General features: G+C 37.5%; 1 protein-coding gene across 2 annotated transcripts in view; it reads right to left on the bottom strand.

Moving 5' to 3' along the window:
- NTS (neurotensin) overlaps window positions 1-24,203 on the bottom strand; it is a 71,168-nt gene that overhangs the window by 8,459 nt on the left and 38,506 nt on the right. Inside the window, exons 2-3 of one of the 2 annotated variants that reach the window (XM_067698737.1) lie at window positions 2,250-2,452; window positions 431-492 (exon numbers count right to left, since the gene is read on the bottom strand). In XM_067698737.1, the coding sequence (XP_067554838.1) occupies window positions 431-492; window positions 2,250-2,322 (135 nt within the window). In that variant the 5' untranslated portion in view covers window positions 2,323-2,452. The remainder of the gene's footprint in view (window positions 1-430; window positions 493-2,249; window positions 2,453-24,203) is intronic. The other variant, XM_067698738.1, reaches the window with a different exon arrangement.

The raw sequence follows: 24,203 nt of genomic DNA, 5'->3' as shown, positions 1-24,203 counted from the left end.
TTTAATTCTTAATTTAGGAACTCCACTTCACTCTCCCCAATAGTACAAGAAAGGCAAAAATATCACTTAATTTTCATTTATGTATTTATCTTGAGGCCAATATACCTTTCATCATACACAATATGACTGGAATGGAAAGAGGAGTTTTAAAAATACATTTGCATGTCCACATAAATAATATGTGACTACTTAATTAAATTTGCAGTATAGTGATTGATACACTATACAGTATCAATACAGCTTCTTTCCCTGTCACATCAACACCCTTAAGTCCTTTGAACTTAAGGAAAAGTTTCCCCATAAAGGAAATGCCTCCCAATGAACTTTTCAGTCTCAATGGGAAGTTATTACTATAGGAAAAGGATACCATGTTTATAATGAGAGTTCATATGTTTTTCAGTCCTTGGTTTAAAAAAAAAGAAAAAGTTACCTTTGATGTATGCATATTGGTCAATAAATCTGCTTCTAACGCTTTCATTTCCTCTTCTGAATCTGAGTAAAATCAAAACCACATGTTTACTGTATAATCACGTATCATGTAATTATATTATAACCTAGAGATTTAAGATTAGCCTCAAAAAACTTTGTCTTAGAAGTTTATTGTCTTTGCTATGTATTCATTCTCCTTAGAATAACATTTGGAAAAAAACAATTATAGTTTTACTTTAGGCTAACAGAATAGAATAATAGAAGCACTTTTAAGAAAATAAACACAGGATTTTATGCCAGGAGAGCTATTGATGATTTGGAGTTGTTTAATCACTGACTCTCATTATTTAAAAAAAAACCTGATTATATGATAAAATAAAGATTTAATCAAAAATGCTGGATAATTTTTACTGGAAATAGTTTACATATACAGAATATATATGTATTGATATTTTAAAAACAACATAATGAAAAGGTATGTATAAGACATTTTTTCAAGATAAAAACAAAGGAAATTGCTTGCTGATAATTTTAGAATAAGAAAGACACTGAGATTTGTTTAATTTGAGATGCTATTTTACAAAACACACTTTGAAAGATTTGTTTCTCTACTTTAAACAAGGATTTAGAATCACGTGTACTTAGCAATTTTTTCACAGGCTATTAAGGAAATTGTTTAAGCAAAAGTGGAGTTGTCCATCAATACATGTACAAGAGTGTGGAAAATGGATTTCTGATGTTTTTTTAGAATACTCTTTCCAGTTTCCAATAATGAATATTTCACAGAGAAGAAAAATTTAGAAATTACTATAAGGTAATAGAAATAAAGTTATAGAACACTATACTGAGTTAATTCATAAAATCATAGCAGGAGTTTGAATTAAACATTTCAGTGTCATATTTATGATATAACAGTATAAAACAGGCTAAATATTTTTGCTGCATTTATCCCTTGTTTTTTTTCACCTTGATGTGATCATTCAATTATTTTCCAACATTAATTAGAGCATATGGCAATCACTATAATATTTCATATTATTCTTTTAAGTTTAAATCTTATTTTCAAGGTGACCTATTGATAGATATTTGACAAAGTATGGTTTCATCTTAATTATCACATGCAAAATACTCTACAGGGAAATAATTTTTATCAATATAAAATTTTCCAGTTACATTCTGTATCAACTTAAATGACATGCAAAAAAATAGTTAAATTAATAATACATCTATTTGTCACACAGAAAAGTTATATAAAATGTATTCTTAAAAGAGCTCGGTATTTTGTGTATTTTTCTAGAAATAATTTTCTACAAATAATGCTTTATTCATTTATTCATTAAACATCAATTTTCACTTTGTTATCTTAACATACACACAATTAAGAAAATAATATTTGAGAGGGAGAAGCCACCATGTCCTAAGAGAATGAATGAGGAAGAGATAAAACATTTCAAATGCAATCAGTTTTAATTATGGGTTTGCACTTTGACAGTCACCACTCCTGTACTTCTCATTAGAGAGTGACCAGCTTGATTTGTTTCACATGTTTTTTTTTCTAGTGGTTACATTGCAAAGGGGAACATGAAGTGTTTCATTGAAATCCCTTTTATTACCTTGCAGATTTAAAAAGGAAAAAGAAATCTTTCAGTTCTTGTAATCATAAAACAGAGAAAGAAAGTATCCAGCTTCTATCACTAAAAAGGAAATCCAGAATAAGGGAGAAACTCTTCTCCCTAGATACATTAACGTTAAGTGGCAACACACAGTAAAAATGGAAAAAGAAATCACTTCAGGGAGTTGTGAAATGCAGCTGAGCTTACCTGAGCACAGACTCCAGGAGCTGAAAGCCAGGAGTATCATGCACACCAGTTGGATTTTCATTCCTGCCATCATCTTCTTGAGCCTTCTAGCAAGCCCAGTCCATAAACGTCAGAGACAGGCTGAAGGGGGCTCTCTAGTGCTTCCTCTTGCCTCCAGCTGAGTTTGGGAGTGACTGAACTATGAAAGATGCTTTGACCATTCCCTATGTATATATATATATGTATATATATATATATATATATATATATATGCAGGGGATGATGTCATGAGTATACAGGGATTATCTCTTCAGGATGTGCCCTTCATTTCCATCCCTCCCCTCCACTCCCCACTTCCTCCTCCCTTTCTTCTTTGTCCCCCCCCCCACCTCTCCCCCACTTCTGAACCTCCAGTAACAGCGACATCTTCCCTAATTGACACTGCTGCTCCAGATTTCCGGCACGCAGGAGTCATTCAAAAGCAATTCCATACAGAGCATACTGGAAAAGAACTTCCAGTACCATTCTTTCCCCATTGCCTCTTATTCTCTGACTCTAAGAAGTTGTCATTTTGATTTTGTGAAGCATGAGATCTGTTATTTCTAATATAATCAAAATCTCCAGGATGAATGCCTAAAATCAGTAATTCTTTAGGTTTGGAAGTTCTTAAAGAGTCAGAATTCTTTTCTGATAACCCATACTTTTGAACAAGTGTTTTGTGGTTTCAGGACTGATAAGGTCTTAGACAATACATGCTAGAAAAAGAAAGCAAGTGGAAGATAAGCAGAAAATCAGTTATAATATTGGGTTAAACAAAAGAATTTAGAGAAAGGAGAGAGAATCAATTTTAAGAAAAGAGACTAGTAGCTCTAAGCAATAGGGTATTATTTCCTAACAAATTGAAAAGTCAATTTTAAGTAACTGAAAGGTTGACTGAATTATGTATGCTGATTTATGGTTGAGTGTCTTAGAAAGACAATTTCATGTTTACAAAACCCAACTATAATTTATTTGTTAGCAGGCAGAAATATGTATTATTGTATCACTGATTGCTGTTTTCCGATACTTTCCTTGTTTTCTGTCTGCATCGCTCTGCTCCTTTAGATTCATTCTTGCTGCCCCATCCTATTCAGTCTATAATCCCCTTTTCACTGGTTTTCGCCATTGTATCAGATTTCTTCCCCTGTGATAGTGATAAAGATGAGACTGTACTTCTGGAACGGAGACAATCTTAAATAACCACCGTCCACCAGTCGCATTCTTAAGACCGCATCTTCACATATTTCATGAGTTACAATGACACTCATTCCCTCTCCCGGGTTCTCAGAAGAAAATGGCTCAAAATGTCTTTTGGAGTGAAGTTTTCTTCTTGCATTAAGTATTTCAGGATACATGGCATGACTGGAAAAGATGGTGCTGTTAAAAATGTGAATATTTGAAGGTAAATGTGTCTGAGACTTGTTCACTTCTTAAACATATCAACCAGATAGTAACAATCGAGAAAAGAAGTCTGGATTGATTTCTACAGAGAGTTGATTTATATCATATGGTATATGTCTACGGAATTGACTTCTCCATTTTATCCTACACCTAAGAAGAGGGACTAATTCCAAACATGTAATAATAATTTAAAATAGCAAGGAGTCATTCATGTAACTTAATGTTTAGGAATTTAACAATGGCTGATATTTTTTACTTCTTTTAGTTTGTTTTACAGACTTACATACTACACAGCATTGAACACAACTCACTTGAGGAAAGTTTTATATGTAAAGGGTAATTAATCGGCAAAGAAATTTGAAATATGTACTCGATTTTTGCCTTTATGCCACTAGGGGGCGCAATAGATGTTTAAAAGGATTTTTATTTTCACTTGACTGATCACATCAGAATTCTGAGCATTATGCTTTCTTCTCATGATCAGAGCATCTTTGTGACAGAATCCTTTCAAAGCCACTTTAATGAAGAAGTCAAGAAATTATATATTCTTTGCATGATATTTAAATTAGTTGTTTTATGAGCTTTTGACATGCAAATACAAAGAACAATCTTTTAAAATGTGTGATAGCAGCCTAATGGTAAAAAGAAAGTGTGAGTCCTATTTTTCTCAACTGACTTCTTTCATACATGAAGCTCAGGGAAATGTTGACAAAATTTATTCTTAATTAATTAGAAAGAAAGGGGGAGAATTAATAGTGGGAATTCTTGTTGTTTTAAATATATCACTTCATTAGCTGTCAATGTAGAAATGATAAGCCTGAAAGAATTGGGGGAAATGTGTTAGCAAATGTCAAATAATTGAAAATCAGATAGATGCTATACACTACCTTTTCTTTTGGGAGAAAAAGAAGATCTGTAACTTTTATGGTAAAATTATGATATAGATAAACTTTATTTGACCTCTAAATGGTATTTTTAAAAACATCTGTTACACCTTTGCTTTTCAGCTCCAATGCCTTCGAGCTATAGAAAAGCCAATTAAACAATTTGTTTTAAGAGACAGTAAGTTACGTGTGGATATTTGCCTTTAAACGTATTTCAGGAAGTACTTCAATGATGCCTTTTATGCAGGATTTCAGGCACCTTTCTATGGAGATGGGTGAAATATCTTCATTCTAAAGCCTTTATGCCTAAAATCCTTCTAATTTTTATTTAGCTCTTAAAATACTAATGAAGAGTTTGAACATTACCCTTGGACAACCTTCACGTGTTGGCCTTCTAGCTTGCGGTCACCATGAAGCAGCTAACTCTGAATAGGTTTTATCTTTTTATCTATCTAAATAGGTTTATCTGGGTACCTGTAGGTTACATTTCTACTGTAGGTAGATTTCTGAACTTCTACTGTGACTTAAATCAGACTTTTGCTAGCTAATTACTTAAAAAAATCAACAGAGATGCCTGAAAGATTGGCAATTAGAAAGAGTGGTCTGTAAACATTTAATTTGGAGATGGGAAAGTTCAAAAACTATTTGATAAATAGTGTGTCTTCAGTTTCAGATGATTTCTTCCTGTACCTTCGGAGGCTTCATCATCCCATTTATATACAGCTTCCTGGACGTGCCCATCTTTTTATACCGTAATCCCCAGAACTTACCCTGTGGTGTTTCTACCATCTGGAATCTGCCCTCCTTCTTCCCTTTGACCGCTCTGTCTCTCACTTTCTGACTTATCTCTAATTTTTAAAAGATTCTATTTTAGACCTATTCAAGGTGAACCTTTCCAAGTTTGAATCCTAAAAGTTTAATCTACTTCTACTCCTCCCAGTTTCTGCTAGCCGTTTGTGGTAAACTGAAGGGGAGCAGAATGTGCCACCCCAAATTATGCCTCTTTGGCATATTGATTACTTGAGCTGGTTATTTTTAAGACACAGCCAAGGCAAGAGAAGCTCTGAAAACAGAGTAGAAGTTACCCTTTTATAAGGGACCTTTACGTTAATAAGGGGAATCTCTGTTTGAAAGGGTATCTCCCTCACTATACTACACCTGGAAGAGAAGGATGACTAAATCTCTGAAAACTCACCTCAGTGGAGAAGGCTCGGACTCTGTAACAATCATACCCTGGTTTACTGTGCTTTGCCTGATTATCTCCCATTAACAGGCCTTCCCCAAGCCCCTCCCCAAAATCTTTCTTTTGTCTTTAGCTAAAGATGGTGTTTAAGGTGGTGGGTTGGACCATTTTGGGGAACCACTCAGTTTTCCTGGGTATCTCCCATGGATACAGGAAGGGTACCTGGTATTAAACTTCTGTTTTTTGTTTGTTTGTTTGTTTTTATTTTTGGCTGCGTTGGGTCTTTGTTGCTGTACATGGGCTTTCTCTAGTGGTGGCGAGCGGGGGCTACTCTTTGTCGCGGTGCACAGGCTTCTCATTGCGATGGCTCCTCTTGTTGCAGAGCATGGGCTCTAGATGCGTGAGCTTCAGTATTTGTGGCATGTGGGCTCAGTAGTTGTGGCTCATGGGCTTAGTTGCTCCACAGCATGTGGGATCTTCCCAGACAAGGGCTCGAACCCGTGTCCCCTGCATTGGCAGGCAGATTCTTAACCACTGCACCACCAGGGAAACCCTAAACTCTGTTTTTAACTGTTAATCAGTTACTATGGTGGCAATGGTGGTGCGGTCTCAACCGAGAACCTAGAAAGGCAGAGGGAAAATTATTTTTCCTCCCCTACATCTGTAAACTTCTAGAAGGAAAGGATGCTCACACATCATTGTATATCCTCTTCTTCCAAGGCTTACAGACTGTAAGTGCTCAATACATATTCACTAGGTTGAATTGAAAAGCTGATTATTTAAAATTTCTGACTTGTTTTTCCATGTTTCCACTTGTAACATTCCTTTCAGCCACATCTCTACTTTAATTTCAATTACTAAAAACTCTTTTGTTATCACTAATCTTAATATTTGATATGAGACTTTAAGTCAGTTTTCTGAGACTTTGCTCTAGTCATTCTTTTCCTCCCTGACTGGGGAAGTCAACATTAAAGATATTTAAGAAAGCACCCTGGGATCATGTGCGTTCACCAGTTGAGTGCTTAGGATAACTTGCACATTTACTCCATTCCTCTAAATGAGTCTCTGGTTTGGAACTGTGACTGTGATTCATCTGAACAAACAATGATGCCAATCTCTTTGTAAACTCAATTGATTTTTCTGTTCAATTAAGGTCCATTTTCTAGACATACAGACAGTTATATGCATGCACAGACCCACACCCACATATACTATCTTACACACAAAATGCATATAATCCTGTCCTTGGAGAGTTAGGTAAATGTAAACCAAATGTCCAATTTTCCAATCTATGTGTAATCATGCTTTGCCCATAATCTCTATAAATTCCCAGCTCATTTCCCTTTGGCTCTTCCTGTCTCTGCTCTCGCATCTGTATAGGTAATTAATTCGTAAAAATTGATGATGGATTTCTGTAGTCAAAGAATATTTTGCAACTTAAACTCCAATTATAACACAAGCTTTGCCTGGGATTCACATGTTAACGGGTTGCCATATTTAACTAAGGATATTCCATATTGTAGGTACTGCTGATCTCACTTATAATCTTGTTTCTCATGTCAAAGAAAAATATCGATATGTCCATGAAATCACTCACCGCTATGTGTATTGCTCAAGTAATTGTCCTTCTAAGCCTCCTTTTTGAGTAAGACCAAAATGAAAGCATTACAGGAGAAGTCCTTAACAAGTTTCAACTTTTATTTTTCTTAGTTTTACAAATTAGAGTGTAACTATTTAGAGTAAAAAATGAGTTTTTTTTTAAAGAAAAGCTTCTGCTTTTTTTTTTATTGTTACAAAATCTAAGAAAATTTCTGTACCACCTGTAATACACAAAATAGAACAAATGTACTTGAGCTACCATTTACCAGAAGCAGATTCAGTGAAATACTGTACTTTTTCCTTATCTGAAGAAGATATTAGATGCTGAACTTGGAACATAACGGTTTATATTATTAGTCTTGGTCCTTGGTCTTATTATTTTTTCAATTTAGATTCTTTCCCTGCTGATCTTGTTAAATCTTATGGCTGTGGATCCTATCTATTCCCTAGTAACCCCTCAATTTTCATCTCTGACTACTCAGATTGCATATCCAATCACATCCACAGCAGCTCTACTTGGAGGATCATTAGGTAACCTTACTGTCCAAAATAAAACTTTTTTTTTATTTGAGGTAAGGAGAGACTTTATTCAAAACAATTATTGCAAGGAAGGTAGGAGGACTATTGCAATAGGGAGATTGCTCCAATCATAGATAGGTCATAAGATCTGCAAGTATCTCCTAAACCAGTAACTTTAATACAGTGTGAGAGGTACTGGAATAGCACACACCTAAGAAAGAGGCCTAGGACAGAGATGAAGGGGTGGTTAATTCTGCTGCTAGAGAAAGGTACAGAGTGATGGGAACAAGTGAATTGTGTCTTGAAAAGCAAGAAGTCATCCTCAGAATTAACAGTGGCTTAATTGAGGGCTTACCCCAGCCCTGTTATGCTAAATTGCTTTCCGCATGATCTCATTTATTCATCACCAAACTGTAAGTTGGGTATCAATACATTTCTGCTGAATTTGGACTAAAGGGTCTTCTGAGCAAAGCGCAGAGACACTGAGGCAGGAGGATGGCAGCTTTGGGAGCCGGCAGAGGAGCAGGGAGGGGGAAACGCCGAAGCTGCAGAAGTTCCTTCTCAAGCTCTTCTTTAGCCAATGCTCCCTGAGTCGTTGACTCCAAAGGAATCGTGGGTACACTGCTCATTCATTTGTGTGTCTCTTCGAGGGTCTTCTGTGAGCCCCGCACGGTACTAGGTGCCAAGGCTACAACCAGTGGGCAAGACAGCATGGTCCCTACCACCCATCGTGGAGCTTATATTCTGGTTAGTTCCATCCCAGCATGGTAAAGACAAATAAGAGGGTGCTGGGAGCGACTCCTGGTTCTGCAGGATGAAGGGGGCTTACTGAAGGACCTCAAGCTCAGGGTAGCTGAGCACCATCAGGGACGCACAGGTGTTGACATTGTCGCCCTTCACAAAGGACGTGTCCACGCCCCTGACCCTCTGCCGGCCCGAGATGGCGGGTCCCGCTGCCACCACTCCACGTCCAGGTCCACAACAAGGGCCTTCAGCGGGGCTTGCTCCTGTTTCCAGAGCAACAGGGTTTCCTCTGGTGGTCATGGTGCGGCCCCAAGCACCCATAATAAAACCTTTGATTCCTTCCAACACTTTTCTAAAAATATCATCTTCCCCTAGTGCTCCCCATTTCAGTTACTAGCACCATCATTCACTGGGTTGCACAGATCAAATAGCTGGCAGCCGTTTACAACTTTTTTCCCTCTCCCCTACCGCTTCCAAGGGTGGAAACTCCCTAGGGTGCAGGTCTGCCACCAAAATAGATTCCAAGCCCAAGTACTTTTCCTTACTCCATTATCACCATCCAGGTCCAAGCCATCATCCTACTATCACCATGCAGGTCTAAGCCTTCATCACCCGCCTGAGCTGCAGCAAGAGTAACGTGAATAGTATACTTACCAGCGGACTGGGTCCCTTTCAATGTAGTCACCACACAGAGAAGTTTTTTGTTTTTTAATGTAAATCAATTCTTACTACTCTCTGTGTAAAACCCCTAAAGGTTTCCTATTGTACTTAGAACAAATTCCTGACTGTGGCCTATATTACCCTGAGGGGGCCTCTGCCTCCCTCTCAGCTGTCATATCCTACCACTCTCCCCTTCTGTCTGTTTCAAGCATACTGGTCTTCTGGCTTTTTCCTAAACATGCCAACCTTTCTCCTCAGAGATCGTCAATGAATGTTGTAATTACATTATTGTTCAGCAAATACTCATCCCCTGCCTCTCCCCAGAGTGGGTAGAATATACTTCCCCACTCTTGATCATGATTTTGGCCATGAGGCTTGCTTTAGCTAATGGGATGTTGGCAGACATAAGGAAAACAAAGACTCAATAAGAGTTTGCAGCTTCTGGCTCTCCCTCTTCCTCTTCTGCCATTGCCAGAAGAAGAACTTTTCCTGGGTGGTCCCCAAATGAGAAGAAACGTGAAGCACAGTCGAACTAGCCAACTTGCAAAACTGCAGTGTGAAGCAGAGCTTCCTGAGCTGAAGGCAGAATCACCCTGGCTAACTCACAGATATATGAAGAGAATTAAGTTATTTGTCTTAAGTAACTGAGTTTTAGGGTAGTTTGTTATGCAGCATTTTTGTGGCAATGGTTGACTGACACAACTATCTATTTTAAAACCTATCCCACTGCTACTTCATTCAATCTCTATAGTCTTTATTTGTCCACTTATTTTTGTCTTTTGTGAATAAAAGCAGGAATGTTTTTGTTTTTTGGTCTTATTTCTTATATTCTCAGAACACAAAACAATGCTTCTCCATAGTAAGGACTCAGTAAATATTGTTAACTGGATGAATTAATGAACTAGGGAAATTCTAAGCACCCTTCCCTGATAGTTTTAGGGTGGCTATTTCTCCTTCACCTCTCACAAAGACATTTTCATTCTCCAAACTGTGAACAATGAAACACAGGAAGTAAATCTCTTCTGGAGAGATTTTTAGCCAAATGGTGTAAGAGAATGCTTCCTTTCAAGAGAGTCTTGAATGTTATTTTTGACTGCAATTGACATTTTGTAAGTTATCATTAAGGAAGAGTGGGAGTATGGTGGTCCTACAGGCACTGTGTTGATGTTTCCAACGTGGTGAGCCAATGTGTACAGAAAGAATAAGGAGGGGCATGTTGTTAGAGGCAGAGGACTAGAGTCAACAATATAGCATTCTGAGTCTAGAAACATCCACTGTAACCAATACCACAGGCCTCAGAGCAATCTAAAGATTAAACTTGAAATTAATTTATTGAAACCCTACTCTATGACAGGCAACGTGCCAGGTTAATTTGATTTCATGTAACATAGCATACTATGAAGCAGGATTTGCAGAATGATATCATTCTCATTGTGTTGGTTAAAAAAATAATAAAGCCATAGAGAGTTTAAATAAGGATAAGGGGACTTATTAAGTAGAGCTTAGATAGGACTGAACAGCTTTCATTTCTAAAGCAACAGCTAATCTTTGTAATATTAATACCGGATCCAAGCACAAGTCAAAAACAAATCTTGTGTTAACATGCTGTAGAAAATACTATGCCAAATAAAGAACAGGCTAATATTTTTAACCTAAAAGTACATTTAGTAAAAAGTCAGATTGGACTCTATTTTCAAGTTGATTCTAATTCAACAACTTATCCTTGTTTTCCTCCCTTTCCAGGTTTAGGTGTGCTACACATGTTAAACAAATGAATAAACTTAAAAAAAACCCTCAGACTCCTTATTATAAGGGCTATGTAGAACCTAAATGGATCTGGATGCATTGAATTGTTTTAACGGGGGTAGTAAATTAGAAAGTATGAAAGAGGAATCAAGAAGTTAATTGAGGTTGCAACCCGTGGAGAGTTGTAGTGAGTGATCTGAAAAGAAGAACCCTTCCCACTTTGTACTCTGGGTGGAGGCACTAGTATGTATAGAATAAAAATACCAGACAAGCACTGTTGGGGTACTAGGCCATATTTCAATGTCATCCTAATTCATGAAGCCAAAGAATGTCGGAACTGAAAAGGTCCGTTATGGAAAAACCAGTCTTATATTATGCTTTAATTTTACAGGAGGGAACACAGACCTAGATACTCTAAGGGGGTTACAAATTTCCTCCACCTTCCTGCTCTTAATCACATTGGTTCTGAGTGCTCAGAGTCTAACCTCACTTCTTATCCCAGAGGAAGGTAATTCTTCAGTATCAGTCAAGCAATTTTGAGAAATTAATTTATCTTCTGTGAGTCTCTCTATTACAGTATAGCATCCCCACAACAAGCTGGAAAACATCCAATGGGTATTAGTCACTATAAAATGGACTTTCCTTTTGGACAGGTCTCTGCTTTTTGTCTTTTTCTCTTATATAATATCTTGCTTTGGGCATTATCAGGTTTTGTTGCTATGTTTTAGTAAACACAAATCCCTTAGCTCCTAAATCATAGACTCCTTACTCATATGATCTTTTGTCCCCCCTTCACTGTGCAATATCACCTTTTTTCCTATGTCTTCTCTGGACCTGAATTCAGATAAAGGTGGTCATCAATTAGGTATCCATACTCAAACACTTACAGAGACAAGCAGGTAACATGTCCTATTTAAGTCCTGTTTAAGGGGACCATCTGCTTGACACTGAGCTTCAGATGATTTTTCTGCATGTGGGAACATAGGCCCAACATGGCAAATCTTCCAATTTTCAGTATTTTCCAGAAATTCAGATTTTTTATGGAAATGTCACAATCTTTAAATGCAAATATTTACTTCAATTTTCTCTTTTGCAATACCAAGCGGACAAAATGAAATGTCTATGTACTGAACTCAGCCTCAAGATCCACCATTCTGCTAATCGCTGGTATAAGTCTTATTCTGATAACTTTCTACCTGTGGCTTTAGACTTTAATTCTCTGGTCTCTATCATCATCTATAAAATAAAAATAATTGCTATCTAAAAGATGGTATGCATATATCACAAAATGTGTATGTAATACATACTCAATAAATCTTAACTTGTGCATCTGATTATAAGTTACACACACTCTTTCCATTTATTCTTTTTTTATAAATTTATTTATTTTATTATTTTATTTTATTTATTTATTGTTTTTGGTTGTGTTGGGTCTTTGTTGCTGTGCGCGGGCTTTTCTCTGGTTGAAGCAAGTGGGGGCTACTCTTCGTTGCAGTGTGTGGGCTTCTCGCAGTGGCTTCTCTTGCTGTGGAACACGGCTCTAGGAGTGTGGACTTCAGTAGTTGTGGCATGTGGGCTCAGTAGTTGTGGCCCACGGACTTAGTTGCTTCGCGGCATGTGGGATCTTCCCGGACCAGGGCTTGAACCCATGTCCCCTGCATCGGCAGGCAGATTCTTAACCACTGCGCCAATAGGGAAGCCCTTCATTTATTATTTCTCCTGACTTTCTACTTTGTATTCACATATTTTAATCTTTTAAAAATCATTCCAGTTCTTTCCCTCTTTTGTTTTAATGGTAGTCCAATATATAACTTTTGTCCTCCTGTGGCTTGTTTTTTTTTTGTGGTACGCGGGCCTCTCACTGTTGTGGCCTCTCCCGTTGCGGAGCACAGGCTCTGGACACGCAGGCTCAGCGGCCATGGCTCACGGGCCCAGCCGCTCCGCGGCATGTGGGATCTTCCCGGACCGGGGCATGAACCCGTGTCCCCTGCATCGGCAGGAGGACTCTCAACCACTGCACCACCAGGGAAGCCCTGTGGCTTGTTTTTAATTGAGGTATAGTTTACATACAGTGAAAGGCATAGATCCTAAATGTAAAGGTTGATGAGTTTTGACAAAAGTTTGAACTTGTGTTATTCAAAACCCAATAAAGATGAAGATTGTTTCCTTCATACCAGAAAATTTTCTCATACACATCCCCAGCAAATTTCTGTGACATCACAGGTAAACACTTAATTTTGCCTATTTTTGATCTTCATATAAAGGTAATCAAACATTATGTACTTTTTGGTGAGTGTCTGCTGTTCCTAGTTTGCTGTAAGTTTTTATCATGAATGGGTGCTCAATTTTGTCAAGTACTTTCCCACATCTATTAAGATACCATATGAATTTTGCTCTTTCTTTCTATTAATGTGATGAGTATTTGTACTCATTTTTTAAAATAATAAACCAACATTTTGTTACTGGGATGAACCTTGCTATGTCTTGTCATATTATCCTTTTTATATATTGTTGTATGTGTTTTGCTAGTGCTTTGTTAAGGATTTTTGCATATCTTTTCATGAGAGATAGTGTTCTGTAGCTTTTCTTTTCTTGGAGTATACTTGACTGATTTTGGTATCGGGATTATTCTGGTCTCATAAAATGAAGTGGGGAGTGATCTTCCCTCTTATATCTTCTGAAAAATTTGTATAAGATTGGTACTATTGTTTTAACTTTGGTTAGAATCTATCAGAGAAAACACTTTGGCCTGGTGAGAAATTTAAATTTTGAAATTCTTTTATTTTTAAACAAACCTACTTCTATTTATATGTTCTATTTTTTTTCCCACCAGTCTAATTTTATCTAAACTAATCATGGAAGATGATATACGCTTATTTGTAAGTATTTTGATGTGGGTCTGCAAGATTCTGAGGGGGTATCACAGACTATTTAAGCCATGGATAACCAACAGTTTAAATGAACATAAATGCTAAGACCAACACTTCCCAAAAATTGTCTTTCATCATGATCATTATAGGAAGTTGTCTACTAATTCTGACAACGTGATCCCAATACCAGTTTGAGATGCTGCCTCAGTATTTCACTGTTCTTAAATGTGTATATGCAACCCCATTGACTTTTCCTTGTTTTAGTGATTAGTGCCCTTCAATGAATTTTACTAAATTATCTAAGTTATCAGACTTATTCATATACCTTTATTAGTATCAATAATATTTCTTTATTATCGTTTTATTGCTTGGAGGCTCTACAGCAACATTCTCTTTTTCATTGTTGATCTTGTTTGTGTTTTTCTTTTTTCTTGATCAATTTTATTAGATATTTTTCATTTTTATTCAACTTTTCAAAAAAGCAACTTTGGGTCTTAATTTTTTCCATCATTTGTTCTTTATTTTATTGATTTTCAGTCTTACCGTTATTGTTTCCTTTTACTTACTTTTGGTTTAAATTATTCTTCCTTTTCTTTCTTTTTAAGGTTAGGCTGAGGACGTTAATTTCAGACCTCTTCTTTTTTTCAAATATAAATATTTAAATACATAAATCTTATCAGATCGTGGTTTTAGCTGTTTTTCACTAATTCTGATTAAGTTGTATTTTCATTACCATTCATTTAAAAACATTTTCTAATTTCCTTGCGGATTTTTCTTTGATTCACAGAGTGCTGGATCCCACCTGATGAGTTCCTGATTTTGTAGATCAGGTTGGTGTCAGAGAATCAGCATTTCCAACGAGTTCCCAGGTGATGCTAAGGCTGCTGTTCTGCGGACCAGATTGGAGGGACCACTGCTCTCAGGCACAGTTCTTATTCTCAAGTGGTGGCCTTTCTGAAGATTCTTCACTCTAGCAGTTTGGAAATCTGATTTCTTCCAGCATCTGCCTACTTCCAGAATCTCTGTTCTGCTCTCATTCTCCCAACAATTATTCTCTGCCTGGTATGTGGAGTCAAGCCTTGTACATCATTGCCATGTGTTTGTTTAGTCAGATATCTGGAGGGGCCACTATGCAGATTTCTGAGGCTCCTCTGTGCAACTCCCGCATCTTTGCTACCCTGTGCCATGGAATACAGCAGCCTCAGCAGCAACAAAATAGAATCGCTGTTTTCTTTGGCCGGCAGGTTTGCTGCCTTCTTTGGAGGCTCTTCATCCCTGTGCAGCAGTTTGAGACGTTCCCAGGCAGAAAACCAGAGTAAATGTGGGACTCAGCTCAGGAGTTATCGTTCTTTCAGGAATTATAGTTATATGCTGTGTTTTTTCCAAAGCCTGAAAAGAGTTGTTTCATATATTTTATCCTATTTTGTTGATTTTTATGTCAGGAAGATAAACCTGATATTCATTACTCTGCTGTGTCCAGAACTGACTGTGTATATACCTCATTCCTGCAATCCCTTACCCTCAAATGAATGAAAGATGTTCTCTCAAATAGCTAGTTGCTTTTCCTTTCTTCCACTTCTCATTTTCCACTCTCCAACTCCTGCTCCAATTGTAAAAGACACAGCACAATATTCAATACTTGGAACTCAACTAAAAGGGACCATCAATGAACCAGAAGTAATTCTCTAAGTAACACTTCGATTGAAACAAGGTAAATGGCAACAAACAACCTGATACAAAGAAATCTGTTTTTCGATTGTTGATTCATTTTAAATTCATTCATTCAATCATTTATATTTATTGAACATTGACTTTTTGTCAAACACTGTGCTAAAGATTGGGAATTAAACAATGAGTAAGAGAGACATAATTTTTTTTATTACAGTTTTAAGAGAGAAGGTCTGAAAGAAAAATCTCACGGTGAAAAAAAGAACATTCCAACTGCCTAGATGCCAAGAGTTCTCTTTGGTTGGTGTCTGTCTTCGTGAATTCACCATGGTTTAGGATCCAGAAAAATAATCATGTCTTAGTTCTAGATATAATCAAATCCTAGGCAACTTAATTCACGATAACTGAACTCACCGAGAGTAAAGTACTTTAATCAGAATAGCAATCTCTTAATTTATACTAAGGTCTCTAACTACCCCAGTGTCTGCTCTTACACCCTCAGACCAAGGCATTCTTTCATTTTACACAAGTCTATTATAATCAGCAATTGCTTTGTGAGAATGAAATCAGCACAAAGATTAAATGATAAGAATGGTTTCTGGCACCAGTCTCTGGTAATCTAATACTTCACCTCCACAGTAATAATAGCTAATATTTATTCAGCCATTACTTTCTCACAGCATTTCAGTGTTGTACATACAGTTATAATCCCTGTTTTACAAATAGAGATACTGTGTCACAGAAAGATTGAGTACCTAGTAAGTGGCAGAGCTGGGATTCAAACACATGGAGTCTGGCGCAAGACCCCAAGTCCTCAACTGCTCTGCTACAGGGCAATACAGAGTACAATATATCAAGATCTGATATATTGATTCTTGGGATGGGCAGTACCTGTATTGAGGACACATTTCTTTCTTTCTACTTTTCTGTGTTTCAGTGGCTGGCTACTGTCTCTTTGACTAAGATATTATTTTTTTAGATATGATAATGAATTCAATAAAGTTTCAGTAAAGTTTTTCAGGTAGTTTTAATCTCCTTAATCCATTATTATGGATCTCCTCAATCCATTATTGTTCAGTTATAGGGTGATCTCAATCTGGAACACTGTGGGTGGTGTCTGCATTCAGAAATATTATATTTGGCTTTAGAATCTTAAAAAATTTAATTTATTATGTGTTTAATATGGCAAGATTTCACATTTTAAAAAAATCAAATTTTCATGGATTCTCTTGAAAAAAAATCATAAAATTTAGAATTAATGGACCCACGTTTCACATAGTTCCAATCTGCTAGAGCAGTCCAGGCCACTGTATTCGTTAGCATCACCTGTTAACAACTTCAGGCATTTTCCTTAGCAATCTTTAATATGTAGCTTAACTTGAAGGAAAATAATTTCTGATATCATTTCATCAAACTGTATATAGCTCTAACATTACTTTTAATAGGGTTGTCTATAAATGGAGTGATTATATTTCTTCTTTTTTAAAATTTAAGTTTTGTTTTATGCTGGAGTATAGTTGATTTACAATGTTGTGTTAGTTTCAGGTGTATAGCAAAGTGATTCAGTTATACATATATCCATTCTTTTTCCCACAGAGGTTATTACATAATTTTTTTTATATAAATTTATTTTATTTATTTTTGGCTGTGTTGGGTCTTTGTTGCTGCACACAGGCTTTCTCTAGTTGCGGGGAGTCGGGTCTACTCTTTGTTGTAGTGCACGGGCTGCTCACTGCAGTGGCTTCTCTTGTTGCGGAGCATGGGCTCTAGCTGTGTGGGCTTCAGTAGTTGTGGGTCGCGGGCTCAGTAGTTATGGCTTGTGAGTTCTAGAGCACAGGCTCAGTAGTTGTGGCACACGGGCTTAGTTGCTCGCGGCATGGGGGATCTTCCCAGACTAGGGCTCAAACTCTTGTCCCCTGCATTGGCAGGTGGATTCTTAACCACTGCACCCAAAATTATTCTCCAAACAGAGCATTTTGATTAAATACCCATAAAAAGTGTATGCCCTGGAAAATACTGGGAATTATTATTTTTAAAATTTGGCCAGTCTAATGTTTAAGAAGGTACTTGACTTTGTTGTTTTATTCAGCATTTCTCTGGTATCTAGTAAGTCTGATTATAATAATTGTTTAACTCTGTGTAATAGTGTGATTTATAATAAGAAATATATATTTGGCCTTTGTCCCCATTTCTGGCTCAGAGGTCCTAAAACACTTGAATTTACTAAGTGAGAATGGTAAAGATGTCTGCCTTTTTTAACATAAACGAGGTGAATTTTGGACCCCACTGAAGGATGGGGGGCTGGCTGCCAGGATAACCAACCATTTGTTTTAAGGGTTGGACCTTTCAGTCTCCTGGCCTCTACCACCTCCAGGGAGGGGAGAGGGGCTGGAGACTGAGTTCAGTCACCATGAATCATTCATGCCTATGTAAGAAAGCCTCCAGAAAATCTTTAAAGGATGAGGTTCAGAGAGCATCTGCATTGGTGGACACTTGGCAATGTGGGGAGAGTTGAGCACTCTGAGAGGGCATGGAAACTGCGCCCTTTCCCCATACTTTTCCCTATACTCTCTTCTACCTGGCTGATCCTGAGTTATAACCTTTTATAATAAACCAGTCATTTAGTAAGTAAAATTGCTTCTCTGAGCACTCTAAAAAATTAATCAAACCCAAGCAGGGGGTTGTGGGAACCTCTGATTTACAGGCTGTTCATCAAAAGGATAGGTGACACCCTGGGTTTGTATCTGGAGCCTGAAGTGAGGGGTCAGTGGAGTCTCGTAGGACTAAACCCTTAACCTGTGGAATCCAATGCTATCTCTGGGTAGATGTGTCAGAATTGAGTTAAAATGTTAGGACACCCAGCTGGTATCTGCCTGGAGCATTGCTTGGTGGTGTGCGGGCAACTCCCCCTCCCCCATATGTTGGAACTGTGATCAGTAGACAAGTACTCTGTTTAAGAATTTACCCCAAAACTTAGCAGCTAAAAACCTTTATTAACTCGGACAGTTTTAAGAGTCAAGAATCTGAAAGTTGTGTCTCAAGATCTCTCATAAGGTTTCAGTCAAGCTATTGGCCAGGGCTGTAATCTCTGAAAGGGGTGGGTGTCATCTGCTTCTGAGCTCACCCATGTGGCCACTGGCTGAAGCCTTCAATTTATCATCATGTGGGCCTTTCTAGAGGGCTGCTCACAACATGACTTACCCCAGAGCAAGATAGAAGATACAGCCTTTTTATAACCTAATGTTGCAAATGACACACCATCACTTCTGCCATTATTTGTTAGAAGGAAGTCACTAAGTTGAACCTACTGCTGTTCGTTAGAAGAGTGTCACCAGACCTGTCAACACACAAGGGGGAGGTGGGATTAAGCTTTCACCTATTGAAAGGAGGAGCATCAAAGAATCTGTGGACATATTTTTAACACTTCAACAGTGAGCTCCTTTAATCTTTCTGTGAATTGCCTGTTTATAAGAATGACAATTTTTTTTTGAATTGTAGTTTTAAGGCTCTGTTACATGTGAAAAATCTACAAGCTCTAAGCCACTAGATTGGAGTAGCAATAGAGTCACATTTTTAAATATATTTCTCCCATCAATCACTTGAGTAAATGCCTATATTTATCAGGAAATCTAATACCACCACCTCTCCCTCTTTCCTTTACTTCCTTCCTTCTTTGTAAAAACAAAGCAGTCCTGCTTACAGAGAATACTGGGAAGGAAATTTTGCAAATGTGAACAGCTTACTTGCAGTTCTAGTTTTTTAGCTGCCCTTGTTCTATGGCTCTCACAAGGTTTCAATCTCAAAAACTGGAACCACAAAGTCGGATCTGTGCCCACTGCCCTAACAAGCAAGTGCAGATAAGTCCTCCCTCACAGACTACAGGTTTTTCTGTAGAACCCTAGTGAGAAACATGCAACCTGCAAACTTCCTCCCAGTTGGACTCGAATCACCTTTGGCAACCCGGGTAGCCTTTCAGTCCAAGATGGCACTTTTATTCACTGAGAAATTCTATAACATTAAATCTCAAGGGGAAGATGTGTACTGAGACCCCTGAGCTTCCCAGGAGGTTCCCAGATCCAGGTGCAAACTCACCCACCTCTACTACCAGAACACAGTGGGTATTAAAGGAGGTGGCTTTTTTCCAAGGGAAAAAAGGTACTGGTTTGTTCTTCCCCAAGGAAAATTAGTCCAAGTTCATCAGCTTCATATTATTGGTGTCTGAGTCTACTTGGGCTGTCATAACAAAATACCATAGACTGGGCCACTTAAGCAACAGAAATTCATTTTCTCAGAGTTCTGGAAGCTAGAAGTTCAAAATCAAAGTGCTGGTAAATTCTGTTTCTGGTGAGGACACTCATCCTGATTTGTAAACAGCTACCTTCTCTCTGTGTCCTCGTGACGTTTCCTCTCCGTGCCTGCAGAGTGAGAGAGCGCTGGTGTCTCTTTCTCTTCTTATAAGGACACCAGCCCTATGGGATTAGGGCCCTACTCTTATTACCTCATTTAACCTCATTTAGATGATTCCCTAAATGCCCTGTTTGAATACAGTCACATTGGGGGTTAGAGCTTCAATTTATTAATTTGGGGAAGACACCATTCAGTCCATAACAATTGGTACTGGTGTTTTCATACATATGAGGCTAATATGTTCTCCACATCATAAAGAAAGATGGTTGATAGTGGTAAATTAAAATTACATTCACAAAGTCTTTACTAAGTTTAAAAAGGAAACATTCCCAAATCTACTTAATAAACTATCTATTAAGTATCAATTAAGGAAAATTTTTCCAAAGATTATATAAGTGATTGTATTATAATTCTAAGCCATTATTGCTAACATTCATAAAATGGCAATAATAATACCTAGTTCTCAGAGTTATTATGATTTTCCTCAGCTTGCCTTAATAGATTTAATTGCTTCTCTCCCATATCACCACTGTGCTTTATGCATAGCTCTATTCAAGGAACGATGCTTTATATTACAATTGCTTTTCCCATTCAACTCAAGCTCTTTGAAAACCAGAACTGTGCCTTCTCATCTCTGAATAGTAGACTTTTAATTCAGTGTCTTGCATACTCTAGGTGCCCAATAAACATTTATTTTATCAAAGAACTAATTAGCCTCAATTCAACGTGCTTGTTAAACATGAGCCAAACATAAATGGTAAGAAATACTGATCAGCAAATGTATTAGTATGTTTGTATCTTTTTTAACATTAATAATTTAAATATTTTAAACCTTTGTTAAAAATCAAGATTTGTCATTCCATAATATTCTCTGAAAATTACCACAGATTAATTCGAATCGCTCACATAATGCATTTCAAAGGAGAAACCAGATTTCAGGCTTTTATTTTGGGTATTAGTAATATTTGAGGCAAACTCCAGAGTCTTAAACCAATAAATGATTGCTCTTTGTAACATTTTTTAAATGCTCTGAATTGAAGGATATTCTAATTATTTCCTGTATTCAGCATACAAATGTAAACTCTTTTTTAATATTTACTGATAATATCTATAACCCAGTCAGACCTGAAGACTGACAACCAACTTAAATTTTTCACAAGTAATAATTCTAGCAATTTCATGTGTGAATAGTTGAGGAAGTAAGAAAAGAAGAGGTGATTCCAATTCTGTCGAGAACAATCCAACCAAGAGGATAATTTTAGCCTGAATCATACACACCCCAAGTGGTAGGGCCTGCAGGGTGATGGAGCTGACTTTTATTGACCATGTGTAATGGACTTGGAACGTTATCTCTGTTACTACATTAATTTTCATGATAATCACATTAGGTATGGATTCTATCCATTTAGGTTAGTTAGGAAATTATATTACATGACAAGAATTCTCTCTCTTAGAGCTTTTGAGCCTTCCCGAAAGGAAGTGAATATTGGCTGGGAGCTTTTATTACCAGTATGAACCAAGTCTTGAGCACCCACTGTTACAGTTTTCTGTTCACATCAGTCATAAGATGGGACATACCCACAGTCTGACACTTTACTCAGCCTCTCTCTTTTAGACATACATACCACGTTCCTGAATTATTTTTCTCCCCCATTTAGTGCATACACAGAAAGCATGTCTTTTATCTCTATAATCTTCCAGGTAGCTCTACACTGAAAAACTATTTACCAAATGTCAAACTGTGTATGATTTAATTGTTCTTGACTCCGTATCATTCTCTATTTCCCCCTGTGCTGACAGGGTTAGACGCATACGAACTATATTTCTGAGATGCTTTGCCAAGCTAGTGGCTTCAGTGCCAACTTTCTCTTAAGTCCTCACATTGAGAAATACGGGCAGAAGTTTGGAAAGTGGGAGGAGCTGAGAGATTTGCAAATGCTGACCCAGCACTGTTGGAGTGCACACTTCAGGGTTTTCACCTGGAATAGTTGTAACAGTAGTGGAAGGCTGAAGAAGTGTCTCCAACAGCTGAGAAGCCGTTGCTGGCTCATGGGTTTCAGCACAAGCACGGTAGCAGCTTCTTGGTATTCTGCTTATGTTTCTCCATTCTTTTTAACACCCTTGTAAACAATTCGCTGCATCAAATCTTGCTTGGCTTGAACGATCTAAAGTGGTGTTTAATATCCTGACTGGAAACATATGGTATTTTTCCTTTTCTTATCCATTCCATTTCATATTTACTAAAAGAGAGCTCCAAATTTCAAAATTATTGTCTTTGACACGTTAAAATTTGAAGAGTAAATTTCTAGTAATAAGCATAACATATATCTCTATAAGACACTATTTTTTCAAGAAAAACTCTGCTAGTGCTTCAAGAGCACATGAAAATTCATGTCACTGGATTAAAACTATTTTCTTTCTTTATAAACTGTGAAATAGATGTAGTTTAGACCTGTGAGATTTGAACCCAAGTCATTTAAATGCTTGCAAATAGATTAAGCACATACAGTTATATAATTTTAAAAGAATACTGAACTGGGAGAACAGAGTTTCAAGCCTAATATTGCATGAAGTATGGAAATTAATTTATTCTCTTTTGCACTTAGAGTCCTTGGCAGTAAAATGAGTCCTTGCATGGATGAATTCTAAGGTCCATGTTAGGCTCTATATTTTTTATTTTGTTCTATTTTAATGTTAATTGAAAAGGTATATCTGAGTTATTAATATAGCCAACAAGGTCTGTTCTTGGTTCTACTTCATGCTAACATAAGTTTTTGAGCAAGTGCATTTATATCTGAGTCTTGTCTTCTTTATTTACATAATGAGACAATTGAAATAGAGGGTATCTATGATTCTTACCTACACTAAAGTCATCCTTTTTTTTTTGCAGTACGCGGGCCTCTCACTGTTGTGGCCTCTCCCGTTGCGGAGCATAGGCTCCGGACGCGCAGGCTCAGCGGCCATAGCTCAAGGGCCCAGCCGCTCCGCGGCATGTGGGATCTTCCCCGACTGGGGCACGAACCCGTGTCCCCTGCATCGGCAGGCGGACTCTCAACCACTGCGCCACCAGGGAAGCCCTAAAGTCATCTTTGATTCCAGTTTGTTCTTTGTTTTGAGTAATAGTTAAATCATCACATGGCTCGACACCTCAGTTTTCTTATTAATAAAACTAAAATAATATTTTCTCTTCTGCTGACCATAGGGGAATCAGATATCAGACATGAAAATGCTTTGCATAAAGCACCAAAACACATTATAACTCTATTGTTTCATATAGCAGGTGAATGTATATTTGAGGGTGTTTATATATTCATATGCACACATTTTATTAAAGTATCTTTGTTTCCCAACACTTTCTTTGAAGTTGAGTGATTTTTTTTTACATTTTTGGCTGCTTTGGATCCTCATTACTGAGCATGGGCTTTCTTTGTTGCGGTGTGCGGGCTTCTCATTGCAGTGGCTTCTCTTGTTGCAGAGCATGAGCTCTAGGCACAGAGGCTCAGTAGTTGCAGCACACGGGCTCAGTAGTTGTGGCGCACGGGCTTAGCTGCTCTGTGGCATGTGGGATCTTCCCAGACCGGGGATCGAACTCATGTCCCCTGCATTGGTAGGCAGATTCTTAACCATTGTGCCACCAGGGAAGTCCCATGAAGTTGAGCAATTACTAGTAGCAGCCTTCCTTATATGGATTTGTCACTTTATCTCATTTAGAGTTAATAATAGCCATGGCTACCAAGTGAAGAAATTTGGCCTTTTATTTAGGACACAGGTATCTGGCCAACCCCCAACCAGCCAGCTATTCAAATACTGTTTAATTAATTAAAAGCTTGGAGCCACCTATTAGCTGGATGACTAATTAGACATGATTACGTAAATCCTACAAAAGCTTAGACGGCCATTCTAAACTTTTTTTTGGAGAATCAAAAGAATACTGCCAGTAATAGAATCCTAGAGCTGAAATGGGATCTCTGCTTCTGGGCTTTTCCTAAACCATTCAAAATTGTTATCTCTTTCTTGCTCAAAACTTTTAGAGAGGTTATTTCATAACCCATGACACCTACATTCATTATTTAAAAGATTCTGTGACAAAAAAATACATCTGTTCCACTCTTTAGACATGTTTTCTATTTCCATGAGCAATCTTAAGATAGGAAAGAACTTTAGAAGATAGACACTCATTGGAATAAAAATAATAGCTCTGGAATTCAGTTTAACCGTATCCTCCACTAACTTTTTTGAGATTTTCTACCTTTTG

Source organism: Pseudorca crassidens, chromosome 11 (assembly GCF_039906515.1).
Source record: "Pseudorca crassidens isolate mPseCra1 chromosome 11, mPseCra1.hap1, whole genome shotgun sequence".
Lineage (NCBI taxonomy): Eukaryota > Metazoa > Chordata > Mammalia > Artiodactyla > Delphinidae > Pseudorca > Pseudorca crassidens.
Note: the sequence above shows the minus strand (reverse complement) of the source record. Positions and strands in the feature narration are given on the sequence as shown.